Source organism: Argentina silus (genome assembly GCF_951799395.1).
Source record: "Argentina silus genome assembly, chromosome: 11".
Taxonomy (NCBI): Eukaryota; Metazoa; Chordata; class Actinopteri; order Argentiniformes; family Argentinidae; genus Argentina; species Argentina silus.
The window spans coordinates 5,713,559-5,739,081 of record NC_139665.1 but is presented as its reverse complement, the minus strand read 5'-3'; the positions used below and the strand labels follow the sequence as shown (position 1 = coordinate 5,739,081).

General features: G+C 45.1%; 2 protein-coding genes across 3 annotated transcripts in view; one reads left to right on the top strand and one right to left on the bottom strand.

The window, feature by feature from the left end:
* Positions 1 to 25,523, bottom strand: part of zc3h4 (zinc finger CCCH-type containing 4) — a gene marked incomplete at its 5' end in the record, with an annotated part of 128,263 nt that overhangs the window by 64,700 nt on the left and 38,040 nt on the right. The window lies entirely within an intron of this gene.
* On the top strand, positions 4,741 to 25,444 carry pak4 (p21 protein (Cdc42/Rac)-activated kinase 4). 2 transcript variants are annotated; one of them, XM_083680444.1, is made up of 10 exons: positions 4,741 to 4,916; positions 15,663 to 15,884; positions 16,556 to 16,767; positions 17,498 to 17,930; positions 18,070 to 18,537; positions 19,002 to 19,135; positions 19,498 to 19,624; positions 20,685 to 20,810; positions 21,336 to 21,470; positions 21,745 to 25,444. In XM_083680444.1, exons 2-10 carry the CDS (start codon positions 15,684 to 15,686, stop codon positions 21,898 to 21,900), a joined length of 1,992 nt encoding a protein of 663 aa, XP_083536570.1. In that variant the 5' UTR covers positions 4,741 to 4,916; positions 15,663 to 15,683; the 3' UTR covers positions 21,901 to 25,444. The 2 variants fall into 2 exon arrangements, with proteins under 2 accessions (XP_083536570.1, XP_083536571.1); XM_083680445.1 differs by lacking the exon at positions 4,741 to 4,916 and adding an exon at positions 13,572 to 13,844.

Sequence of the window (25,523 nt, the reverse complement as noted above, 5' to 3'; positions counted from 1 at the left end):
CAAAATAGAAATAAATGTATTGGTACAAAAGGTATTGTGTGAATGTCAATGTCCTTGCATCTAGAGCACCATCTATGAATTTTAAGGGGGGGGTTACATACGTTTCCCTGAAAAAATAATCCCAGATTGTGGCTTTAAAATTCAGTGTACCTACGGTATGATTGTTACAACACTTTTACACTTATTAGTAATGTATGTCACAACTGCAGTTAGAATGATAGACAAGTGTCCTATTATTACCATTAAACCATTATAACCTCTTTCCTATGTCCTTCCCTCTCTCTCTTTCTCCCCGTCTGACACTCCCCTGTGCTTGTCTCAGGGGAAGATGTGCTTAGTGGCAGAGAGCTGCTCCACTTCCCTCAATCATTGATTAAATTTCACTGAAAGTTGTCAGGACCTATTTCTTCTCAACTGAGTAGAAGAAGTAATGTGAGTAATGTGACTTTAGAAGGAAACAGTTTTGTAGCAGGGAGGACTAGATTGTAGCCATACAGGTTAGGTGCTCTTGTGATACACCATTATAGTTTACACACACTCAGTGATTTCTGTGTGTGTGTCATTGAGAAAGGCAGATAATTTATTTCAGTGTGAAATTGCACATTTTAATTTTGATGATGTGGATTTGCGCTTCGTATTTGGTGAATTAAAAAAAAAATTGTTGAGAGTTTTGAAAAGTTGAGCACAAAGTTATAAAATTAGCATCAAATCAATAAAAATTAAAATAAAAAAAGAATATTGAGGGTGGGTTTGAGGGATCCATTCATCCATCCATTCACAATTACAGAAATCACGTGTAAGAGCTGAGCTTGAACAAAAGCCTGCACACACTATACTATACTACAGTGGGGGAAATAATTATTTGATCCCCTGCTGATTTTGTTAGTTTGCCCGATTACAAAGAAATGAGCGGTCTATAATTTTTATGGTACTTTTATTTTAACAAATAGACACAGAATATCAACAAAAAAAGTCCAGAAAAACATATTATATAAAGTTATAAATTAATTTGCATTTGATCGAAGGAAATAAGTATTTGATCCCCAAGCAAAACATGACTTAGTACTTGGTGGAGAAACCCTTGTTGGCAAGCACAGAAGTCAGACGTTTCTTGTAGTTGGTCACCAGGTTTGCACACATCTCAGGAGGGATTTTGGTCCACTCCTCTTCACAGATCCTCTCCAAATCCTGAAGGTTTCAAGGCTTTTGCTTGGCAACTCGAAGCATCAGCTCCCTCCACAAATTTTCTATAAGATTAAGGTCTGGAGACTAGCTAGGCCACTCCATGACCTTAGTGTGCTTCTTCTTGAGCCACTCCTTTGTTGCCTTGGCCGTATGTTTTGGGTCATTGTCATGCTGGAAGACCCATCCACGACCCATCCTCAGTGCTTTGGCTGAGGGAAGGAGGTTCTCGTCCAAGATCTTACGGTACATGGCCCCGTCCATTGGCCCCTCAATGCAGTGAAGTCGTCCTGTACCCCCTGCAGAGAAACAACCCCAAAGCATAATGTTTCCACCTCCATGTTTGACAGTGGGGATGGTGTTCTTGGGATTGTAGCATTCAGCATTTCTCTCCCTCCAAACACGAAGAGTTGAATTTATGCCAAAGAGTTCAATTTTGGTCTCATCTGACCACATCACCTTCTCCCAAGCCTTCTCTGAATCATTTAAGTGTTCATTGGCAAACTTCAGATTGGCCTGTACATGTGCCTTCTTGAGCAGGGGGACCTTGCGGGCACTGCAGGATTTCAATCCGTTACGGTGTAGTGTGTTACCAATGGTTTTCTTGGTGACTGTGGTCCCAGCTGCCTTGAGATCATTACCAAGCTCCTCCCGTGTAGTTCTGGGCTGATCCCTCACCCTTCTCATGATCATCCTTACCCCACGAGGCGAGATCTTGCATGGAGCTCCAGGCCGAGGGCGATTGATGGTTATTTTGTATTTCTTCCATTTTCTAATAATTGCACCAACAGTTGTCTCCTTCTCACCAAGCTTCTTGCTGATGGTCTTGTAGCCCATTCCAGCCTTGTGCAGGTCTACAACTCTTACCCTGATGTCCTTTGAATGTAATTTGGTCTTGCCCATGGTGGTGGAGAGGTTGGAATGGAAGAGATTGATTCTATGGACAGGTGTCTTTTATACCTTTATACCTTTTTCTGGACTTCTTTGTTGATATTCTGTCTCTATTTGTTAAAATAAAAGTACCATAAAAATTATAGACCGCTCATTTCTTTGTAATCGGGCAAACTAACAAAATCAGCAGGGGATCAAATAATTATTTCCCCCACTATATATAGCTCTTTGGGACTGGAGATCCAGTATTCTGCAGTTGACCTGGTCTTGACAGGTACCATACTCAACATGACATACAGGAGGTGCTCAAACATGACCTTCTGTAGTCTTATTACATAAACCAACCACCCCTCAGGCTATACACAATACCACAACACTGTCTGTGCTCCGATAGGGGACCTATTTTACCACAAGAGGTCAGTGTTGCCTACATAATAGAGAATAAATAAAGACAGTTATCTATCCACTGCTGTAACAGCTTCAGTTCAGCCAGGAGAACTCACTGTATTTAATTGGTAAACAGCCGTTTATTTTATATGTAAATACTTATACATTTGGTCTTGGCCTTTGAGGCTGTACTCTTACACTCCATGCCCATGGAAAGTATAATTAATACAAAGGTCAAGAGTTCATCTGACAATCCCCTGACAGGTACAGTAGAAAAGCAGAACCAGCCAGGTTGAGACTGAGGTGGAGGTGAGTTAGCAAAACAGCATATTGCAACAGGCATAGCATAGGCAGACAAGTAGCAGCAAGGTGCGTCAAATAGTTTGTAGTGCAGCAATGTCATGAATGTACAAATTCTCCTCAGTCTGAAACCCTCTCCATCTCTGGGCAGTCATCTGGGACCAGTTCCTCCAGATCTGTATCAGACTCCTCACTCAGGAACATGAACTCTAGACATGTGTGGTGGCGGAGAGCGGGGAACACATTACACCTGGAGCCAGAGACACCATGGGGGGGCGAGGGAGCCTGTCACCGACACCGCTCATGTTGCACATCTCATTGGGAAGGCTGCATCGCTTGGCCCTGTGGGGTCTCCCACACAAAATACGCAGGGGTCCTTCAATCGTCCTACCCCCAATGTGTCCCTCCTCCAGGAAGAATGGGTTCCTGAGCACAGTGGGTTGGCAGGTGTTGTGGGACTCCAATGGTAAAGAAGATGACTCACCTTGTATGGGGCTTTGGTTCTGAGTGAGGATCTGAAGTGGCATCATAGGGTTCAGTCAGAGGGTTGTGGGATCTATGGACCAACCCAGCCGTGCCCTGAACTCCTCTGGCTGTCATCCATCTCCACAGACTACCAGAGGGTTTGGTGGAGGTGGCCTTCATGGAGGGTGGATCAACAACATTACGGAGGTGTCCTCTTCTCAGCCAGTTAGACAGGAACTTCTCCACTCTGCTCTGGTTTTGAATGGTGGGGGCCAGTCTGGCAGAGTAGAGGGTTCTGTATGACCTGGTTTGTGAGGGGCTGGAGGAGAAAAGTGGACAGAGAGAACTTGACCACCAGAGTACGGTGGTGGGGAGCGTAGGCCAGAGGTGTCTTCCCCCAGCGGTCAGAGCGGCCAGGGTGTGCCCCGTGCTGGACCAAGAGACAGACCGCATCCAAATGCCCATGCTGGCTAGCCAGACTGAGGGCTGTGCGGCCCTTGCTGTCTCTGTGGTCCACCTCGGCTCCCCTGGTCAGGAGCAGGAGCAAGTGGGTGCGGTCGACGGGGAGTGGGAGCTCGGTGGCACACATGAGAGGTGTGCAGCCTGTCGCCGCCCCCCGGCGCCTCTCTCAGGTGGCGTTTACCGCAGCCTCACCCAGCGCAGCGAGGATTAAGTGAGCCATCTGGACCTTCCCTTCCTCCATGGCGTGGATGAAGATCTCCACGTCTGATTTCCTCTCCATCCAAACACCGGGAGCATCCACAGCACCCGTGGAGAAAAGGGACTGTATGAGCTACAACACTCTATCTTTGACCAACACAAACACTGCAACATCAAGTTTGTGGATGGAGAACGCAGGGTCAGTCTGTCTGGCATTGTGCCTAATGACACATTGATTAGATGGAAAAGCCCCCCAGGCATATGCTGTCAATCTCTCCATCTCTCTGTCCCCTTTCCCTCCCTTAACCCCCCCCCCCATTTGCCCCTCCCTTTGTTCTCTGCACAGCATGATTTAGTCAATAGTATATTTCCTTTGTCCAATTTCTCAATATTCTAATCCACTTTGTTTCTACCCATGCTCAAAGGGATAACATCCTCTTCTCTCCTCTTTTAAGCGGTGCTTATGCTCTCACACTGCTTCTTGACTGATTCTTTGATACTCTAAATTGTTAAAATATTTTTAAAAACAGTAAATTGCTGTGATTCATTTCCATGACTGGTCCCTTGTGTCAATCAATCATGAATCTTTCTGATAGTAACTGAGTACCCAAGTCCCCACCATAGAATTAGGACCAGGACCCTCGTCACCCTATATGTTTCTGTATGTAATCTGTAATAATCTGTATGTAATCTGAATATCTATTCAAATTAAGAAGTTTTGGGAGAAACCACTCCAGTTTGCAATAGGCCTACATTTATTGGGTTCGGGTTAAGCACAGAGAAAACCTGTACTCTCTTTGGTGCGACTCCTAGGCAGTTCCCCGGATGTAGCATTTCCAACCTCAACATGGCGACTAGAAACTGAGACCAATATGTCAGACACCGTTCATACTCTACTATGTGGTGAGACTTTCGGCCAAAGTTAGTGAGCATAAAGGCAACGCAGGCTAACAAGGTTAACTAGCTTCTTAACAATCGAAAAAAAAGAAACTTGAAATCCACACCTGTGGCATCAACGAAGGATATTTCAGGTAACACGATCTCTTTCATTCAAGCTCGTTTGTGCTCAGCTAACTTAGCTACGCCTGGCTGTACTGTACTACAAAACTAGCTAATGAGTTTAGCCGTTTAAGATTGGGGAGGGGGGGTGTTGGCGACCACTCAGACGGCACAGCAAACTAGCTGGTAGTTACTAGCTAGCTAACACAACAAGGCGAATTCCTTTGTGGACAGTTATGGTAAAGATATTATTTCGAAGTCCTTGTTTTTTGCGACTCAAAACTTCTGTAGCTCTCGAGTTATCCAACATAGCTTTGTCTAAGTGTTGCTACCTAAGATAGCTAGTATGCGAAGGAGGAGACTAGGTTGCGAGATGATGAACAGTCTGTCTGGTCAAACCGCTGCAGGCGAACAACAAGAATATCGACGACAGCGAGCTTATCTGACTTAACTCCCAACGCCAAGCCCAAGTAGGTAGCTAGCACGTTAGCTAAACTCAAGCCATCTTTACATTGAGAACATATGGCGGCACATAGACGGTACTGTACTATATTGTCATAGAATATGTGCAAAGATGGGCAAGCCTCCCAAGCAACCGTCCTAATTTATTTTTTATTTATTTATTTTAAAGTCGTGTGAAATCCCTCCCTGGTGCCACCGGTGTTGTAGCGGCGTATTGGCGGAGGAAATCAAAGACGCGACAGTGAGGGCAGCCTTAAGTGTCATGGTAACCATTGTGCGCAGAGTTCACGTTCTATCAGCTGTGCGGTGCGCGTGGAAGTGCTTCACGCCGACAAGAGGGTCAGAAACGAGGAATATCGGGGGAAATATTGATCACAACGGGCGGCTTTTACTCTTGACGTCTCTTCGATGTCTCTCTATTGTACTCTTCTAACTCAGTTATCGAAGTATTTTTTGGAGTTGTTTGTTTCACTTTGAAGTACAAGTGCGATCTCAAACCACTGGCAACACCAGCTTCCGACATCAGTGTGTGCGCGAGAGAGATGTTGTTTTTTTATAATATATATAATATAATATAGTTTTTATAATAATAGCTGCACTGTAATGGTTTTTTATGGCGGATCAGCAGTGTAAAAAGATGGCACTAGAAAAGGAAGTTCCTGAAGAAACTTCGTGGGCTTACAAATATTGAATATAGTAGTGGATACAGTTAAAAGTTGGATTGGACTGTCAAGCTTAAAAGAGGAGAGGAATAGCGTTTTCTGTAAAACCATAGCAACAGTATGCTCTTCATTCGAACCAATGGTCATTTAAATGTGACTTTAAAAAGGCGTAAGGTTTGATAATATTTAGACTTTAAACATCTGAATGTCAGTTTTTTAGGTGGAGTCAGTATACACATTTGAAAGTTGAATTGAGGTGTCGAAATTTCCTCATTCAAAGCAAGTGGCCATAGGAAAGAATGGGATTTTAGGCATATTTGAGTACTGCTCAAAAAGTATAAAATGGTATGAAACATGTTTTTTCAAGCAAGTCAAGTTACACAAGTCTGGACATTTAAGTTTATTTGAAGTTAATAGGTTAAGTGGTTTAGGGGGTGCACGTGGTGGTATAGGCATGAATATGTTTTAATAATTATAGTGACACTGTGATGGCTTTCTATGGCGGGTCAGCAGTGTAAATATGGCTCTAGATAGAGGGGTAAGGTTTTATTGGGGTAGAACTGGTTGCCAAGAGAGTGCATTGTTGTGTAATAATTACAATAATCTGTTCTATAGGTCTCCTGCTGTTTTTAATTAGTTTTATTTAGAGTTCTGAAAGTTCCATGGCAGTTGTAGTAGGCCTAAATCAACCTTCCACCTTGTTAATGTATAGGACTTTTTGAGTTACATATATTTTAAAAAGTAGAATGAGTATGAAAAAGTTTAATACAAGCAACACAAGACGTCTCTGCAAAATGTAAAGTTGGATTGAATATCTTAAAGGTTTTAGGAGGAGTAGCGGTGAAGAAATTGACAGAAGAATGATAAGTAAAGTTTAGTATGAACAATAGTTAGACTTGCTGAAGCAAGCCCACTAATAAGAAGTATTAATAGGAAGAACAATAGTTGGACAGCGTTGCTCGTTTGTGATTAAGGCTAGCTACTTAACCAGTGTATTTATTTTGCCGTCTAGCAAGTGAAGTGTTTCACATGATGGAAACTTAGTTCGCTGTTATTGAAAGAAATAATGCAGATGCATCCAAAAGTTGAGTTAACATGGTGCTTATAGTGTTTTGTGAGTGTTTTGATGTGCCGGTTGCAACCCATGCTGCAACAAGTGCCAGAGGTTCAGATCTGGGAGTTAATGCCTCATGAGTCACAGACTGAAACCCTTAAGAAGGCAGCTAGCTGCCGAGATGTTGGATAAATAAATAATAATCATCGGCACTCTAATCTATCAGATTTATTGAGGCTTCCAGGCCCTTGTTTATTTAAGAGTATGTGATTTGTGTTGTAAGGAGGGCAACCCCATGTACACCTTGCATTAACATGCTTCCTGTATCCAGATACTTTGATTGTGTCAAGTAAATGGAAATAATACACATTGTGAACGGATCTTCAAAACCACCTCCAGAGGTGGACACGCTTGTACTGTAGCTAAAGGTTTTTAATGACCCTAGATTAAATGGAACATCCTAGATCATAAATGATTATTCCAGCTGTTGAGGCAGCTGACACTCAGCAGCAGATAATTGCTTAGTGTTGGTTTGACTGCGTAAATGGTGTTGGTATGACTGGGGTAAATGCTTACTGTTGGTTTGACTGGTTAAATGCTTAGTGTTGGTGTTCCTGTTAGGGATGCTCCGATCGATAGGCCAACGATATAAATCGGCCGATTTTCACTCCAAAGGACTCGATCGGTGGTCGCCAAATTAGCCAATCGCAAAATCCGATCTTTTACGAGCGAGCTGCGCCGTTTAAGTGGTGTGAAAGTCAAGTATCAGATTACCTTGTTTTGAATGGTAGGCTATATAACAACGTCAACTCTCTCTCCATGAATCTCTAACAACAACAACAGCACACATTATAACACTAAATAATAATTATTAACGTCCAAAATCCAAATTAACAAATTTAGACGTTAATAAAGAATCGCTCTGCACGTAAAATCAGAAGCAAGATTAGTCACATGCCTCGTCGCAATGTTAGTTTTTTACAGTATCGAAAAAGACCTCAAAAATGCAATTTGCAATACGTGTAAAAGAAAAGAATAATCTCAATCTCCAATACGACAAACCTCATACAACATTTAAAGATTCACCACGAAAAGGAGTGTTCAGAATATGAAAAGCTCAAATCAACAGCGTGTAAAAGCATCGAGCCTTACCGTAGCAAAAAAGCAAGACATAACGAAAGAAAATCAGGGAATTGAAATTTGAATTTAGATTGGGACTGAGGTTCAGTTCAAGTTACTGTGGTAAATTCTTAGTGTTGGTGTGACTGAGTAAATGGTGTTTGTGTGACTGGGGTAAATGCTTGGTGTTTGTATGACTGGGGTAAATGCTTGGTGTTGGGCTGACGTGGTAAATGCTTGGTGTTTGTATGACTGGGGTAAATGCTTGGTGTTGGGCTGACGTGGTAAATGCTTGGTGTTGGGCTGACTGGGGTAAATGCTTAGTGTTGGTCTGACGTGGTAAATGATGTTGGTGTGACTGGGGTAAATGATGTTGGTGTGACTGGGGTAAATGGTGTTGGTGTGACTGGGGTAAATGATGTTGGTGTGACTGGGGTAAATGATGTTGGTGTGACTGGGGTAAATGGTGTTGGTGTGACTGGGGTAAATGATGTTGGTGTGACTGGGGTAAATGATGTTGGTGTGACTGGGGTAAATGATGTTGGTGTGACTGGGGTAAATGATGTTGGTGTGACTGGGGTAAATGGTGTTGGTGTGACTGGGGGCATTGAGTGGGGTTGTGTGATCGTTGCCGGCCACTCTACACATTCCTGGCATGCCTGAGTGCCACCGAGTGTCACAGAGACAGAAGCCCAGCACTCTACACAAACAAAGACACACCACACTGCCTCTCCCTCAGTCAGAAACTGTACCGTCAAGGCCACTAAACTGTGACAGCAAACTCTCTTTCCATCAACAATATTCAAAACAGTCTTCTGAACCTCAGTGGATAGTAGTAGGCTATGTGAAGGAGTCACTGAGTGAGTTGCTGTGCCCTCCACCAATGTGTCCAGCTATAAAGGGCTTCCCAGTTATGTGTTGTTTGGCGGATATGCTAGGGTAACAGCTGTTTGATGGTTGTGCTAGAGTAACAGTTGTGTGTTGTTTGGTGGGTAACAGTTACCCATCGTCTCTCTGGTTTGTGGCTCTTTGTATTTGGAGGAAACTCTAACCCTTTGATATAAAGACAGAGGGAAGAGACTAGGTCCAAGGCTCCGATAGAGGCCTAGGCCTAACCTACATTTTGGTACATCGCAACAGAATCAAATTCCCAAGTCACAGCGAGACCATTGCTGCAGCCAGCCACAGTTTTCTTAAGTTACAATGACTAGTTACATTTTTCACCCGTGCTGCATCCTGCTAAGAACTCTGTGTTCACCTCCAGTCCTCCTGAATTATGGTCACATGTTCTCGCCACAGGCTTCAATCAGCTCCATTTCTCCTTCCCCCTTTTTAAGCCTTGATGTATCCCTGGTAGTAAAAGAGGGAACCAGGGGCAGCATTAGGTTGTAGTGGAGACACCCAGGATCGGGGGGGGCCCACGCTGGGTCCACAGGACTGCAGGCGGGATGTTGTCTTTGTTTTTATCTGAGCCCTGAGGGCGGCGGCTCCATAGGGGAGGAGAATCCAGCTGTATAAATGGCTTCCAGGAGAGAGGACGCAGGAAGAGAAAACAGACCTCATTTGATGGTCCTTTCAGGATTTGACTTAGCCAGGTCTCACCATAACTGATCTGTTATTGTTCTTACTGCAGTGACGTGACCTGATTTCTGAGCACCTTGAAGAGTTTGTTGATATTGGCTGATACAGTCAGCCTATCTTGCTAAATGAAAGCTGCTATAATGTAGGCTTGCAAAGCTATGACATGGTGCTTTTATGTTCTGTCTCCCCCCAGTTTGCTATTCCACACCCTGTACTTATTAGTAGGGCTGTCAAATGATTACACACATTAATTAATCCCATGATTTGCTGTGATGAATCAGAGATGAATCGCAATTTTGGTTTGGTAAATTTTAGACCTAATTAAAGATGTTTTCATACAAATAAAAAAGAAAGTATCTGCATCAGATGTTTTTATTAACCTCTTCTCAGCCAATAACAATTTAGCCACGGGTGATAAAAGTCTATGTACCTCTGGAACTGGTTAAGTAAAGTTAAATGAATACTAATACATGATAATAATAAAGAAATAACTTGTATCTACTACTCCGTATCCATGGTATTCAACAATACGAGCTACTCTACAATGGGGATGGGATGTATGGATCTTCTCAGCTGAGAGTCACAACAACAACAACAACAACAACAAGAAATTCAAAGGGAATAAAAAGTCCCCCATGTTTCTGATTGAATGACATTTCTATAGAAACTTGACTTACTATCAAATCTCTTCAGTATAATAATAATAATATTAATATAATATATGCCATTTAGCTGACGCTTTTATCCAAAGCGACTTACATTGCAGTGAGTGCATACATTTCAGTGTATATGGTCCCAGCAGGACAAACCCACAACCTAAGCGTTGTTAGCGCCCTGCTCTACCAACTGAGCCACAGAGGACCGCAGAGCCAGTGTGCAAGAACTATAGGCCTATATTTCAATGTAAGGAGTGGGACATAGAAGTGAACTATGCTGGGCACAGACAGTGCATGCAACACAACTGTTGAAACAACACTTCTGCCCTGGGGCGGCTTTGAAAGCCCCTTGTCTAAACGCTGACAGCTATGTCAGTGTCTGTCTGCCTGTTCTTCTTGTTGCATGTTCTAAATGGAATTCATGACGCGCTCAGTGAAAATAAAACAATGGTAGGCCTATAAACTAGCTCAACTGGGAACATTTAAAAAAAAAAAAGAAGAAGAAGAAAAAAACATGATAGAATATCGCAGGAATTAACGCGTTAACTTTGACAGCCCTACTTATTCGATTGTTTTTTTTTAATTTTGGAGGTTCTTACTCCCCTGCCGCCTGCGGCAGAAGGTGGAGTCAGCTTTTCATTTGGAGGGCATTAGCACAGCTACCGTTGTGTTTTCACAGCATACCTCACTGTTTGGCATTAAAGTGCTGCAATCTAACCTTGGACCCCCGGGAGGCGCCTCGCCTCCCTACTACAGCGCTCTGTCTCTTCCCGTCTGAGGCTGCTTAGGTGCATCTCTCTCTTTCTAATGTTCTCCTTATACTTCCACTCGCACACTCTTTCTCTCTCACATCACGGTCTCACATTCTGCTGCACTTCTGTCTCTCTTTGACTCTCGACCTGTGAACATCTTGGAGAGTGACCTGAGGCTGTGAGCCTGGTTCTGAACGTCTAGCGTGGTGAATCACGTCATCTGCGGGCCCAATCGGTTTGGCTCAGCCTTGCTATGCAGTGTACACAGTAACAATGCGGTACGTTGTTTTCCTGTGTTTGCAATGTGTACGCCTCATCGTTTCAATCAGATATCCACAATCAAGCTAGGACCTGCCATCCTGGCCGTATAAAAGACCTTGTGTACACACAGCCGGTGCAGAGGATTCTGGGTAATGGTCACATTTCACCTCTGCTTTAGGCTGAACTGTTGTGGCACAACGGGTGAATAGCATATTGAATTGTGGGCACGGAACAAGGAAAAAGTGCTGTTGTTTTTGTTACATTATGCAGCCATAACCCTGGAATATTCCCAGTGAATGGGGCAGCGCTTTTGTTCCTGCCGGTGAATAGACTGGAGCCTGCCACTGTAGCCGTGAAAAGGAGAACGTTGTGCAGACAGGGTGAAGGCTTTGCTATGGTTGTCATTTGGATCCTTTTACTAGGTCTGTCATCCATATGTTTTACTGTCCCACAGCCACTTTAACAAACAAACAATCTGCAGTCTGCACAAGATAAATGGATTTTCGGAAATAGGGGGAGAATGCATACATAGTATTTTGTTTTATTTCTTAATGTTCAAATAGATTTGTATACCCTCAAATGAAAGCTGACGTTCTGTGTTTTTTCCTCCTTTGATCTGAAACCCAATTTGCTGGAGTTTAGAGCCGAATCACATGAAAGTGACTGAATTGTACCGTATGCACGTGTCTGCCGCAGTTTCAACTCAAGCCAGAAATGTAAGGTTTGATTTACCACTGTCGCTCGTCAATCCTAAGCATATTTCTTGCTGAACCCTGTTCTTTGTGATGTTGACCTGTTCCATGGAGTTGCGGCTCCTTGGCTCTGTATGGTCCGGAGACATGGAGAGAGTTCCCCAGCCTGGGGCCTGTAAACAGTCTATGACATCATACTGGTGCCACACCACTGACTGGTCCCCAGAGCACAGATGGCAGTCTCGCTCCCTCTCTCTCCAGAGAAATACAATTCAGTTCTCTATATGTCAACTTCTCTCCCCCCATGGCTCTCTCTCTCTCTCTCTCTCTCTCCCTCCCTCTCTCCCCTTTCCTCCCTATTTGTCTCTCTCTCTGTGTCTCTCTCTCTCTCTCTCTCTCTCTCAGATCAGTGCAGACAGAGACCGGCCATTTTATGACTTGATCTGATTTGAATATTCTACACACAAATTTTCAATCATTTGATATGTCAACTGGTTTTGTAAGCTAGAACGTTTTGACTGTGGAATCAAACTGTTTAGAAGCTGTAGCTGAGGTAATGTAGTGTCGGCAGGCTATCAAAGCGCTGTGAACGGACTCTGCAGGCGTAGTTCACATTCCCCCTGCTCCTTTATCATTGACCTTTCCACATTCCACAGCCAGACCTGGAAGCTAGCCTTGATTGGCTGAGGTGACGAAGGCTTTGTTTGAACCTAGCCTCTGGATTGGTTGCGGTGCATGTGTCTAAAATGTCAAGCGCTCCCGTCCACACTATATTTTTTACACCCACGGGAATGTCCAGAATTATTGTCCTTTATTTCTAATCTCTCCTTGGTATTATCATGCTATAGGCCGTTTTGACCAGAGCAGAGGGAGATTAGCAGGTAGTTTATGGGTGTGAAAGTTGAAGGCACTGACTGTTTTGTCACAATGACATTTGCTTCATTACTATTTGAGTAGCCTATGTTGTTGTTTTTTGTCAGAGAAGGTTTGGTGGATAAAGTTGTTCCCTGAGAGTTCTCTCTTTCTCTCTACGGTGTTCATGCATTGATGATAAGTCTGTTCAAATTAGTCATCACTCTGGGCATTTCACAAGGCGCCATCTGAAGTGAAATTAAGTATTGAGAAGACTGTTGTCTAGTTGAGCATTTCTATATTGTGCCAGAATGAGAGAGCCTATCCTGGTCATTATTGACATACTCAAGTCACATGAATGATCTTGTTTGGGTCTATGATCTTGTTGTGATTTTGCTCCTCAGTTCCAATAGTACAATTCTGGTAATGAGTAACTATTAATAATGAGTATAATTAGTACTATTAATAATTAGTAACTAGTAGTAACTTCTTCCCAGTCGTTGAGAGGCGTTCCCAGGCGTGACTCTCCTTTTACCCCCTTCTCCGGTGACGTCATGATACTGGGCCGCATTAGTGAAACCATCGGAATGCGACACACACTTTATCTCTCCGAGACGTTTACACTTCAGCCAACTTGAGTTTCGCATAAATTATTGGAAATATCTATGTCTGCCAAAATACTATTGGGGGGGCGAAATACGACGTGTGCACCTTAAACGAGCTCTTATTGATTTTAAACTCTGCGAAAACTCTCACTTTGGAGAGTCTCCCCACAGCTCGGAGCTGGCTGGAGTTTTTCCTCATTTGTTGTTCTCATGCGTGATCGCGAAATACAATCAGGTGGATTATATCACTGGATAAACATATTGGTGAGTAGCTCGAAAGCAAATGTCGTTTAACTGCTGTTTTGAGTGTCATTCTTGCATCAACTAGTTTACATCGACAAGTTTGAAATTACGTGTTCTCCGTAAGAAGTTAATCTCCGCTGTAGAATAAATCTTTGTGGTTCGAAATCTAAACTCGCCCTCGATGTTAGTTGCTTATCTATTGATATAACTTCATTAATAGCAGCCGAAACATACAGACATGTGATGGGTAAATAAACGCGGTATTTCTCCCTCTGTTGCTCGCTACAGCGTTACCCATGTAGTCTCGTCAACATGTGATATTGGAAGCATGACATCTGGTTTGATGCTCCAACCCATAGTCATGTGTGTGTATATATTCTTCATAAGGCTCTGCTCAAACCTAGGTCTGTGGTTTTACAAAGAGCTGTACTTTTTGCAACACTCCTTTCCAAGTGTTTGTGATCACTGTCAAGGTTGTGACTCACAGCTGGGTAGTACTCCCAAATGAGAGACTAGACTAGAAAAACAATGGTGCTAGCATGCCTCCCAAAACTGACATGACAGGACATCAGCTGAGCAGCTGTAGACTCAGTGATGTTAGCTGTAATGTGTTTGGGCTGTATTTCTTAAGATGGTGCATTCGATGCGTCAATAAGCATGTAAATTGCCTGGGATAGTTCTCTCATCTCCCAGCTATCTCAGTTCAGCAAATATAGGTTGTTGGAAATGATCATGTCACACTCAGATTATCCAGAAACTTCTTCCAGTAATTATGGTTTGAGATCTGCATGAAGAGATATGGGTTGATAAATGCAACCTAGACCTATTCTCTGTTTGTAAAAGTGTTTCTCTTGTAAAGTCCATGTCTGTAGCCTCCCTGGATTTGAGTACGCCTCATCAATCTCGGTCCCCCCCCCCCCCCCCCCCGAGTGTGGACAGAGTTCTCATGGCTATGAACGGCATGTGGAAACCGGACAGATGGGAAAACTATTCCAGCTATCAGAAAAAAGGGAGTTGAAGTCAGGGTGATTGCGGCGTGGAAGGTCACGTGACTGATGAGGCGTTTTCCTGTTAATGGCTGCTTTTATCAGTCGTGCGAGACTTTTCTCGAAATGCCTGAGCTGCATCATTTTGATGTTGTCTTTCTGAGCCCTTGTGGAGCTCTTGCGACATTGCTCGCTACAGTACAGAGTTAACTCTACACACACACACACACACACACACACACACGGTAACCCGCAACACCCCCGCGCTGCCTTGGACAGTCGCTCTGGCCGTGGCCCCATTTGTGTCCGTGCTGCTTACAGAAGTGCCTTTCTCGCTGCTCACCGGTGCATACTAGTATCCTAATGGAATGTGAGAGACTCCATAACCGGGCAGGAGCTAGCCCAGCTAGCCTAGCGTGTTGTTTTGGGTTCAAGGCTCTGTTCTCTGTTCTCTGTCTGAGCGGTTGCAGCACCGGTTCTCTAGACGTTCTGTGGGGCCGTCCTCTTTTACCAAGAGGGATTTGGCCTCGTTACCTTCGAACGGTCATGATGCGACTGGGCTTTGCTGCCAGTACTGATAAAGGTTCGCTGACATTTCTCAGTTTCTACTGTATTCAATGCATGTTAGAACACTGCACTCCCAGAACGGTTATTTTGTCACTTTGAGACGAGAGAGGTTTTCAGACGCTCTCTAATGGAGTCTGAATTGTCCCAATCGCTCATGTTCATAGTTCGTGTTTTCTGGATATGCCTCCTAAATGACGGGAACTATTCTCTCAGTCTCTCCTTTTCTCCCTACTCCCTCTCTCTCATGTTCCACGTCTGACAATCTCTCCTCTCTCTCTCTCTCCAGGTCTGATGCCCGCCTGCCACCATGTTCACTAAGAAGAAGAAGCAGCGTGTCCAGATCTCAGCGCCCTCCAACTTCGAGCACCGCGTCCACACAGACTTTGACGAGCAGGAGCAGAAGTTTGTGGGTCTGCCCCGGCAATGGCAGTCGCTGATCGAGGACACGGCCAAGAGGCCCAAGCCCTTCATCGATGTCACCGTCATCACCACGGTGGAACCCCGCAAGGTCAGGGGTCAAGCCCGCCACATACAAGCAGTGCTATGGGTTTTTTTTCCGGCCACATGACCCGAACAGGAAAACTCTGGGCCCTAGTCATAGAATTTAACTAGGTCCAGGAGTTGTTCCTGATGTTTCAGAGTGTAAGCTTTGAGTCACAAGTCAATGGTGTGACATGTCAGACGGTCAAGAACTGATCTGGATCTTGGTTATAACCATTGGTTGTGTAACAAGGGCCTGGAGTTTATGATCAGATCAGGACAAACTCTAGGTTAGGTTATGTGATGAAGAAAAACTGGCCCAACACATAATGGGTAGTACGGACAGAAGAAGTTTTTAGTTCAGTCACATTTCTTTGTTGAAATGGAGAAGCTATTGTTTCAGAGAATGTGAGGGGAAAGGTCGCTGAACCGTGAGTGTCTCACATGTACACCGTCATATTACAGTCTGCATGTACAGAACCTAAATAATAAACATGACTGTCTAATTCTCCCAAAACAATAAATACATAACAATGCACTGAATGCAAAATACTTGTCTAATGCATGTCTAGAAATAGAAACAGGCTCTCCCCTGACAGCAGGAAGTCTTGACCTAATTGCCCCCGTCCTCCCAAGTAAGATAATATGAGAGAAACGTGATCTTTGGCATTTAAAAATGACTGGTGTCTCTGTGATCAGACCATTGTGCGGGGGAGTAAGATCGGAGTGGACGGCTCCCTGACCTGGCTGCTGGATGAGTTTGAAGACATGTCTGTGACCCGTTCCAACTCCCTCAGGAGAGGCAGCCCCCCTATCCAGCACCGCAGAAACTCTGGCTCGTCTAGCGGGGGGCACGAAAACGGAGAGCCTGTCTACCGGCAGTACCACCATCCAGATCGCCATGGAGACAGGTATAGTGTTGGGTCAAGGGGCCAGCAAGCTTGACAGAAAAGTTGTCCTTAACCATCAGATTAACCTACCCATAATCTAACGTCTTGGATCAGATTAACCTACCCAGAATTTAAAATGTGCCATATGTGACATTCAAGCTTTTAATGGTTGGAATGGCTATGTTTAATTGGTAGCGATCAGGGAATGAGTTCCCTTGAAAGAAATGTTTCATTTACAAACGCTGTTTTGGTCCCGAAAAGGGAGACACACAGGTTTGTTTACGATTGGCCTGGGGTGCTTTAGGGGAGTTGGCTCACCGATTTTCAACCTTTTTGTCTCTGGTGGCTGCCTCTTCAACAGAACAGCCAATCATTTTCACTGATTCCCCACGTGGGTAGTGTCCTAACGACCCGAATTATAATTTCAGGAAAAAATTAAACCACTTCAGCAATGCCAATTTGCAAAAACATCGGTGGCCAGAGGTGACAGATTTCCAACAGACATATGCACAGCTCCTTTAACCACTGGTGGGAAAAAGATATCTGACACTGTATCAGTGGTTGTGGACTACCTTCTACAAGAAGTAGTCCACGGCCAAATGGTTGACTGAGTCACTGTCCCACCACCCCAGAGGGATGCGATTCTGCGTGGCTGACTCGTTTTGCGCTCTGGAGGAGTATGTACTGCGTATGTCATATTCATCCAGATCACACCTTTCAGAGATTTTAACCAGTCTGTGTGTTGTTGTAGGGAGCGGGCCAGGCCGGACCACCCAGCGGGTGGGGACCCCAGGCAGCCCCAGCCGGCGCCCCACACCCAGAGGGATGACGTCCGACCCCAGCAGCCCCGCGGCCAGGAGCCAGGCAGACACAGAGAGAGAGAGCGTCCCGGTCCCCCTCCTCCTCCTCCACACAGAGACAGAGACCACCACCACCACCCCCACCACCAAGAGCAGGTGGTCCGCAGGGAAGGGGCCAGCGACAAGAGGCCCAAGTCCAGCTACACTGGCCGGGACGGGAGTCCACAGTCTCCTCGGGACAAGAGACCGCTCTCTGGGCCCAACATCCGCACCCCTAACCTGCCGGTCACAGAGGGGGTGATCAAGGCGGCCCAGCAGGCGGGCCGGCCGTTCAACACCTACCCTCGCACAGACAGCGAAGGAGGACGCAGCCCCTCCAGCCAGGTACCACTGGCCATCACATCTGTCAAAAGACAGATTATTATGCTGTATAATCCACCTAGAGTTTAGTTTTTATATCCTTTATATCATTTTATAGTTTTCCCATATCCAGTGTCATCATGGTCTTTCTCCACCCTCCCAGGAGTTGAAGCCAGTCCGACCCCATGAAGCCCCTCCCCACAACGGCCCCTCCTGCGCCCCCAGCCGAGGAGGCAGCAACGGCAGAGGCGGCGGGGGAAAAGTGTCCCAAGGCCAGCTCCGAGGGGACACCCACCACACCTCCCAACCCACCCTGACCCACCCTTCTGAGCCCCCCCACAGCCACCCGCCGCTGGCCCCCGTCCCCCGCCCCCCCGCCCCTGCGCCACCCCAGCAGGGCCCCCCGCCCCAGAGGGAGCCTCAGCGCGTGTCCCATGAGCAGTTCCGCGCCGCCCTGCAGATGGTGGTGGACCCCGGAGACCCCCGCACCTACCTGGACCACTACATCAAGATCGGAGAGGGCTCCACCGGCATCGTCTGCATCGCCACCGTCAAGAGCACCGGCAAGCTGGTGGCAGTGAAGAAGATGGATCTGCGCAAGCAGCAGCGGCGGGAGCTGCTCTTCAACGAGGTGAGAGGACCTGCCAGACTCACTGTGGACAGGCATCAGGTCTCCACATCCAGGTTATGACTATGTTGTTTTTATTAAGCAAGGTGGTCACTTAAATTGCATTTCCTACTTCACTAAAGTTGTTTGATACCATAGATCAGAAGTACCACTTCACTAAGGTTGTAAGATACTATAGATCAGAAGTACTACTTCACTAAGGTTGTAAGATACTAATATAGATCAGAAGTACTCCATCACAGTTTGTGAGTCAGCCACAGTTCCAGGAAGGAGTTCCATATGTCCAGTTCTGGAACGGATCCACGTTCCTTCACAGCATTCCACAGCCTGTTCTAGAACTGATACGACGCCGCCATCTTAGAGACGTCGTGTGGCGCGTGACGCGTGCAGCCATTGGTTGACGAGGGATGTGCCGTTTTAATCTCCCAACGTCTCCCAACGATAACGCCGCCTCTCTGCCTCCACAGGTGGTGATCATGCGGGACTATCACCATGACAACGTGGTGGAGATGTACAACAGCTACTTGGTGGGAGACGAACTCTGGGTCGTCATGGAGTTCCTGGAGGGCGGGGCTCTGACAGACATCGTCACACACACCAGGTGGGCTTGACGACGACATATACAGTTCATGTGTGTATTTCAGATCATATCAGATTTCTGTTCTCGTTCACATTGTTTCAGCTGCTCTAATGTCGTCGACTGTAAAGTGCCTTGTATGAACAACTCTAAACTGTTGTTCTACCACTAGATGGTGGTGTTGCATAAGTCTGTCTTCATGTACAATGGGACCTCGACTTTACAGTGAAGTTGTTGTTTCTCTCTCAGCTCAGAGTACTAATTGTGTGTGTGTGTGTGTGTGTGTGTGTGTGTGTGTGTGTGTGTGTGTGTGTGTGTGTGTGTGTGTGTGTGTGTGTGTGTGTGTGTGTGTGTGTGTGTGTGTGCCCCGTCCTGTCTCGTCCCAGGATGAACGAGGAGCAGATCGCCACGGTGTGTCTGTCTGTCCTGAAGGCCCTGTCCGTGCTGCACACCCAGGGCGTCATCCACAGAGACATCAAGAGTGACTCCATCCTGCTCACTCACGACGGCAGAGTACGTACACCTGACCCCAACACCACACCGACCAACCACCTGACCCCGACCCCAACACCGACCAACCACCTGACCCCAACACCACACCGACCAACCACCTGACCCCAACACCACACCGACCAACCACCTGACCCCAACACCACACCGACCAACCACCTGACCCCAACACCACACCGACCAACCACCTGACCCCAACACCACACCGACCAACCACCTGACCCCAACACCACACCGACCAACCACCTGACCCCAACACCACACCATCCAACCCATAGTTCACCACTACAGCCTCAACAGCAGCAGATCACTTCAGTTTCCCATCACTCCACCCCTCACTGCAACACTTCACTACAACACTAAACCCTTCAGAGCAAAAGATACCCTCTCCATCCCGTCACCTCTCCACCGCGTCACGTCTCCACCCTGTCACCCTGTCGCTTCTCCACCCTGTCAAACTCTTGACTCCACCTGTCAAAATGAGAGCGCAGATAGAGAGGTACTCGGTCAGTGTAGTCATATCTGGAGCTCTCACCAGAGCACACCAGACCGCACCAGAGTGTCAACGTCTGTGACTAATATGATAGTGGTTACAGGGCTGTGGAGACTGAGCTTGGTGCCGTCTCTGTGGTTGACCTGGGAGGGAAGTGTAACGTCACCACTCAGCTGTTTCTCGTCAGCTGTGTGTGTGTGTGTGTGTGTGTGTGTGTGTGTGTGTGTGTGTCTGTCTGTCTGTGGGGGGGGGGGGGGGATTGTTTGCACGCGTGTGTATGCTGGTATTTTTCATTTCCCCTCAGCAATTCGACCATACAGTTGTCAAAGGTGAGCAGGGAGCCCTGTTGATCAAACATTACCATTGCCAGGGTTTTTAAACGTTTTAGTTTTTTTTTAATTTTAAGGGTGCTGGGAGTTGGATGTATACGTAAAGTCAAACGCAATGTTCACCAGTGACAGTTCATAGATGTTGTATTAACTATGGGTTGTGGTTGTAACTATGATTTCCAATCATTAATAACAGTAACGTTTGTAGCTGTCTCCTGACGGTCTCCTCTGTTCCCCCCAGGTGAAGCTGTCAGACTTTGGCTTCTGTGCCCAGGTGTCTAAGGAAGTGCAGCGCCGTAAGTCGTTGGTGGGCACCCCCTACTGGATGGCCCCGGAACTCATCTCCAGGCTGCCTTACGGGCCGGAGGTAAGACTTCAGAACTCACATCTTTGGGATGTCTCTTATTCCACGTCTTTTTTGACTGGTTGTGTTCTTCTAAATAAGGGTGTGTTAAACCTGTGGGTTTGGTTGGCCCAGAGATACGTGTGTTCTCCGGGTAGTTCCAGCCACCAAGAGGACGATACAGTACCCTCTAGAAACCACGTGAAGACGCGCAACGTTGTGCAACCGTAATACTCAATATCCTTTCACCGGGATGTAGAGAAACATGTTCTATACGTGTACTTTTAACAATGTCCGTAAGAAGACGGTGATTACGATGTGTGAATGCAAAGGAAACAGTGCTAAAATAGGTTTCCTGCGCTCCAATCGCGACCTGTAGAATTCCAAATTAGCGCATCAAGATGAGCTCACAGAAGAAGAACAGTGGAACTGTGGGAACGGTGGAAGGCTGTTTGGAACGGTGGAAGGGCGCACTGTGGCGCCTTGACAATCCTGTTTGAATGACAGTTAAGGCCTTATTGTGTGATGTATATCCTCCTTACCCAATAGGTGGACATCTGGTCCTTGGGGGTGATGGTGATCGAGATGGTGGACGGGGAGCCCCCCTATTTCAACGAGCCCCCCCTCAAAGCTATGAAGATGATCCGTGACAACCTACCACCCAAACTCAAGAACTTACACAAGGTAGACAGAACAATTCCAGATCTTTTCCCCCCTCTTACACACACACACAGACAGATTCAAAGACTACTTGACCAATGAAGTTATTTCTAGAATCTCTAAGAGGTTTAGTGGTGATAAACCCTAACCCTCAGAAGAAATTTCAACCTAACTTCTAGAGTGATGTCAGTATTTACAGTGTATTTCCTGGAACTGATGGGGTTTCCTAACAAGTTCCTCATGTTGTTCTGGGTTATTATGAACTTCCTGCTCCTCCTCCTCCTCTCTCCGTCCACAGGTGTCTCCTCTCCTCAAGGGCTTCCTGGACCGACTGCTGGTGAGAGACCCTGCCCAGAGGGCCCCAGCCAATGAGCTGCTAAAGCACCCCTTCCTCAGCAAGGCGGGCCAGCCCTCCTGCATCGTGCCCCTCATGAGGCAGAACCGCATGAGATGAGAGCTCTGAGGCCTCCCGCCACTAGGCGGCAGTGTCACACGAACCCTCAACCTCCAAGCTTACACTGATCAGACTCATACTGATCCGTAGCAAAGAGGGGGCGAGCAGTAGAACACTGCCCTGACTGATTTTATGTGTTTTATCTGGTCAAGCATTTTTTTTATTTTTTTTTTAACTTTCTGAAAAGAGAAGGAAACTGTTTTTCCCTCCTCCTGTGGGGGGAAGCATTTGGACACTAGAAGGAATTTGAAGCTTGAGAGATTCAGCGTGCAAACTGATGTTGGGGAAAGTCCTACGAGCCACAAAGTGCACTGTCTGGAAGCATTCCAATGGGACAGTCTTCACATCAAGCTTCCTCACTACAAGACTTCTGAACTTTGAACTTAATCACAATAAACAGGATGACATAAACTACTACTGAAGGAGGAGAGGACCCTGCCTTTCCCTAAGATATGACGCATATGGATCTTTCTTTATAAAAATAAACACTACACTAGGTTCCTGTTACAAACAAACACTAAGCAAAGGTTAACACTGGAGTTGTGTTTTTATAGATGATTTTCTTTTCTTTACTCTTCTTGTGTAAGTATGGTGAGCATAGAGAGATATATCAGTTTTGTTTTTCTCTATTTTGTGATGATTTATTTTTCCCTGGTTACAGTGAGATGATTTTGATTTGAAGCACTGTTCGGAGATAGAAGCTGCACTCCTAATTTGTTTCCAGCACATGAAAATAGAATAGTTTTGTTCTAAAACGACGAGATGAAGCATTTGACTTGACCTGTGTTTATTTTATTTCATGGTTAACAGATCATAAAGGCAGAATTTTAGCTGTGTTAAGGCTTCTATTTACTCTAGTGATAAGTGATGTAGGTTGCACCCTTAACCACCTTCCATCTGCTGTAAGTCAGTACATAGTGACTAGGTCAATGTATGAACCCCCCCCCCCCAGACACACACACACACACACACACACTCAAAATCTGCCTTAAGTGGCTTTCCACTCCCATGAATAGTTTTTTCCCCCCCCGAAAGAATCATTTGTTGAAGAACAGAGTGGAAGGTTAGTAGACCTGGACTATGTGAATGTTGTACTGAGTCACAGACAGGGTCTGTGTTTAAGGGCTTAATAGAACAGGAATGGGACACGCAAGGTGTTAATCCACACTTAAACTAAGTGTGCAACAGCTGCTAGAACTATGTCTCCCCACAATGTAGCAATGACAGGAACTGTACGGCAAAAAAAAAAAAAAAAACATGCATAGTGACACACAAGCAAACACACTTGCACTCAAGTATCTGCATTCTAAACACACTTAACGGCTAGAGTTACTCCTGTAGAGACAAGAAATGTAGTGTACAGCAGACAGAGCAACCAAAGACCACGAGGCCTTAGTCCACTACAGAGGAGGCAGCATGTGTGATGACCCATGAGAGACAAGTGTAAAGACACTGACGATGAATTGGTAGAAAAACCCATTCTCTTCTACGGAACGCTAGTGCCTCGACCAAACGATGGGGTGCAGATGACCCCTTGAATCTGAAATGAACCCCTACCCCCCTAGACACTTGAAAATGTGAGAGGTTTAAACAGATTGATGGAAACTCAACAAGTAGTATATACTAGTGTCTAGGCTGGGGACAGGAGTTCTCCACAACACGCTCTAAGTAAATGATTGAGAACACTAACGTTGCATTGTGAGGTATCTCTGCTTGAATCTCACTACCTTCAACTTCACAGTAGATATTTAGAAATGGAATCGAAATATCATTGTATTGTTTTAACATTGTATCTAATGTAAACTATACACTAAATGTACTTGCACGCTGTGTGCAAGTTGGAGTATGTTTTAAATACTGTAGATTCAATTAACTGTTGCACAATCTTATTTATCAAATAAAAAGCACTTCGGTACATTTACTGTTGTTGCTAGAACAGTTGGGTAGAATTGACATTTTTAGAAGATATTTCTTAAAGCATGTGGATTGAGCCTCCAGAAGGTAGAGGGATTTATGGTATGTTTCAGTGATTGGGAAGCATCCTTTCAGAGAACATGGTGTCTGTATGTGGGTTATCTCTGTCCCATCGTAGAAAGAGTAGTCGTAGCGCCTTGTTCATCCAAATGACTAGTGCAGAACTGAGTGAAAAGGTGAACCGACAGAGTGACAATCAAAAGTAGTAAGAATGGGCTGTAACACTCAGTTACTGCACAAGTAGTCTAAATTGAACACTTAAACACTTTTGACTTCCTACAGAGTTTTGTACGCTTGTAGGCGTCTCACTTTGAAAACACTTAACTCATTGCCAATCCGTGGTTATCATTTTTGCATACTTCATTGCTAAAAATCACCTAAACTAATACGTTCCAAATGAATTGATGTAACATACTTGGTATTTTGTACTTTTAATCAAATGTTGTGTAAAGATAAATGCCAAATATCTATGAAGAGCCTCAAGGCCGATTGACATTCTCCATGGTCAAGCACACTTTTCCTAGAAGGTCATCTCATGATTCCCCTCAAAGACCATAGAATTCACAGGTCTCAGCTGTGCGTTGTGGTATGTGTAGTGGCTGAGCTTCAGGGCTTCTGTACCACTGGTTATCAAGGTGACACAGTGCTGCTGTATGATCACAACCACATTCTACATGTACGACTAGGGCTTTGTTGTCGCTAGTATGCTTAAACCCCAACAAGATAGGTTTGTGTTCTTAGTGTGCTGGCCACTAAGAATGACCTCATCCACCTCCATGTCAGATTAGATTCCAGTCTGTAATGGTTCTTGTAAACTGTAGATTGTTCTGGAGTTGTGTGAAGCAGACACTTCCTTTGCCCCGTTGGTAAATGACATTCCTGTTGCTTCTACTCAAACGAATGGCTGTCAAGGGGTTAGAAGAACAGCTTAACATTAGTTTTTATCAACTTTGTATGTGTGTTAATGCCTTAACGTTTGCAGTAGTGACATGATCAGTATGGTTCCCTTGCTTTTTAATGACTGTTAAATGCAAATGTAGATAATGGTTTACTCATCTCCTGGTATCACTAGTGCCTCAGAGTAAACTCATCTTTGGGTCCTACTTTAAACGAGCAATATCTTATGTCTCTACATGTAGGCCTGTTAAAGGACTTTGGAAGGTTTCTGAAGGCTTTAAGTTTGGGTTAGAGTGGGACCCATCATTGTTCTGACTGGTTTGGGTTAGAGTGGGACCCATCATTGTTCTGACTGGTTGGATTAGATTGGGACCCATCATTGTTCTGACTGGTTTGGGGCGAAAGGATGCTCCAAGTCCAATCATAACTGTGACGACTACTGACTGGCACGCTCGTAAACATATTTATGTGTAAATGAATTCCTTCATCTTGTCTGTTATTATTATTTTTTTTATTTCCACTCTTGTTTGCTAAGTCATTTCTGCATCAGTATTGTCAGGTTTGTGATAGACATGTTTCCCTGCATTTTAAAATGTCCACTGGTATTGTAAAGAAAGAACAACTTCACTTTGCAGATTTTCAATTTTTTTTGCAAATACAGTTTTTTTTTAAACTGAAAGCTTTGTCATGCCTCCGTCATTACTACTTTGTGACCATCCAAGTCTTCAACTTATTGCTAACCATTTCAACAT

What these genes read in the sequence shown, in the direction of transcription:
- pak4 (XM_083680444.1), top strand. Translation starts at nt 15,684, where the DNA reads ATGTTCACTAAGAAGAAGAAGCAGCGTGTCCAGATCTCAGCGCCCTCC. An exon ending in GACATCGTCACACACACCAG is followed by an intron (nt 19,136 to 19,497) that starts GTGGGCTTGACG and finishes GTCTCGTCCCAG; the next exon opens with GATGAACGAGGAGCAGATCG. An exon ending in AACTCAAGAACTTACACAAG is followed by an intron (nt 21,471 to 21,744) that starts GTAGACAGAACA and finishes CTCCGTCCACAG; the next exon opens with GTGTCTCCTCTCCTCAAGGG.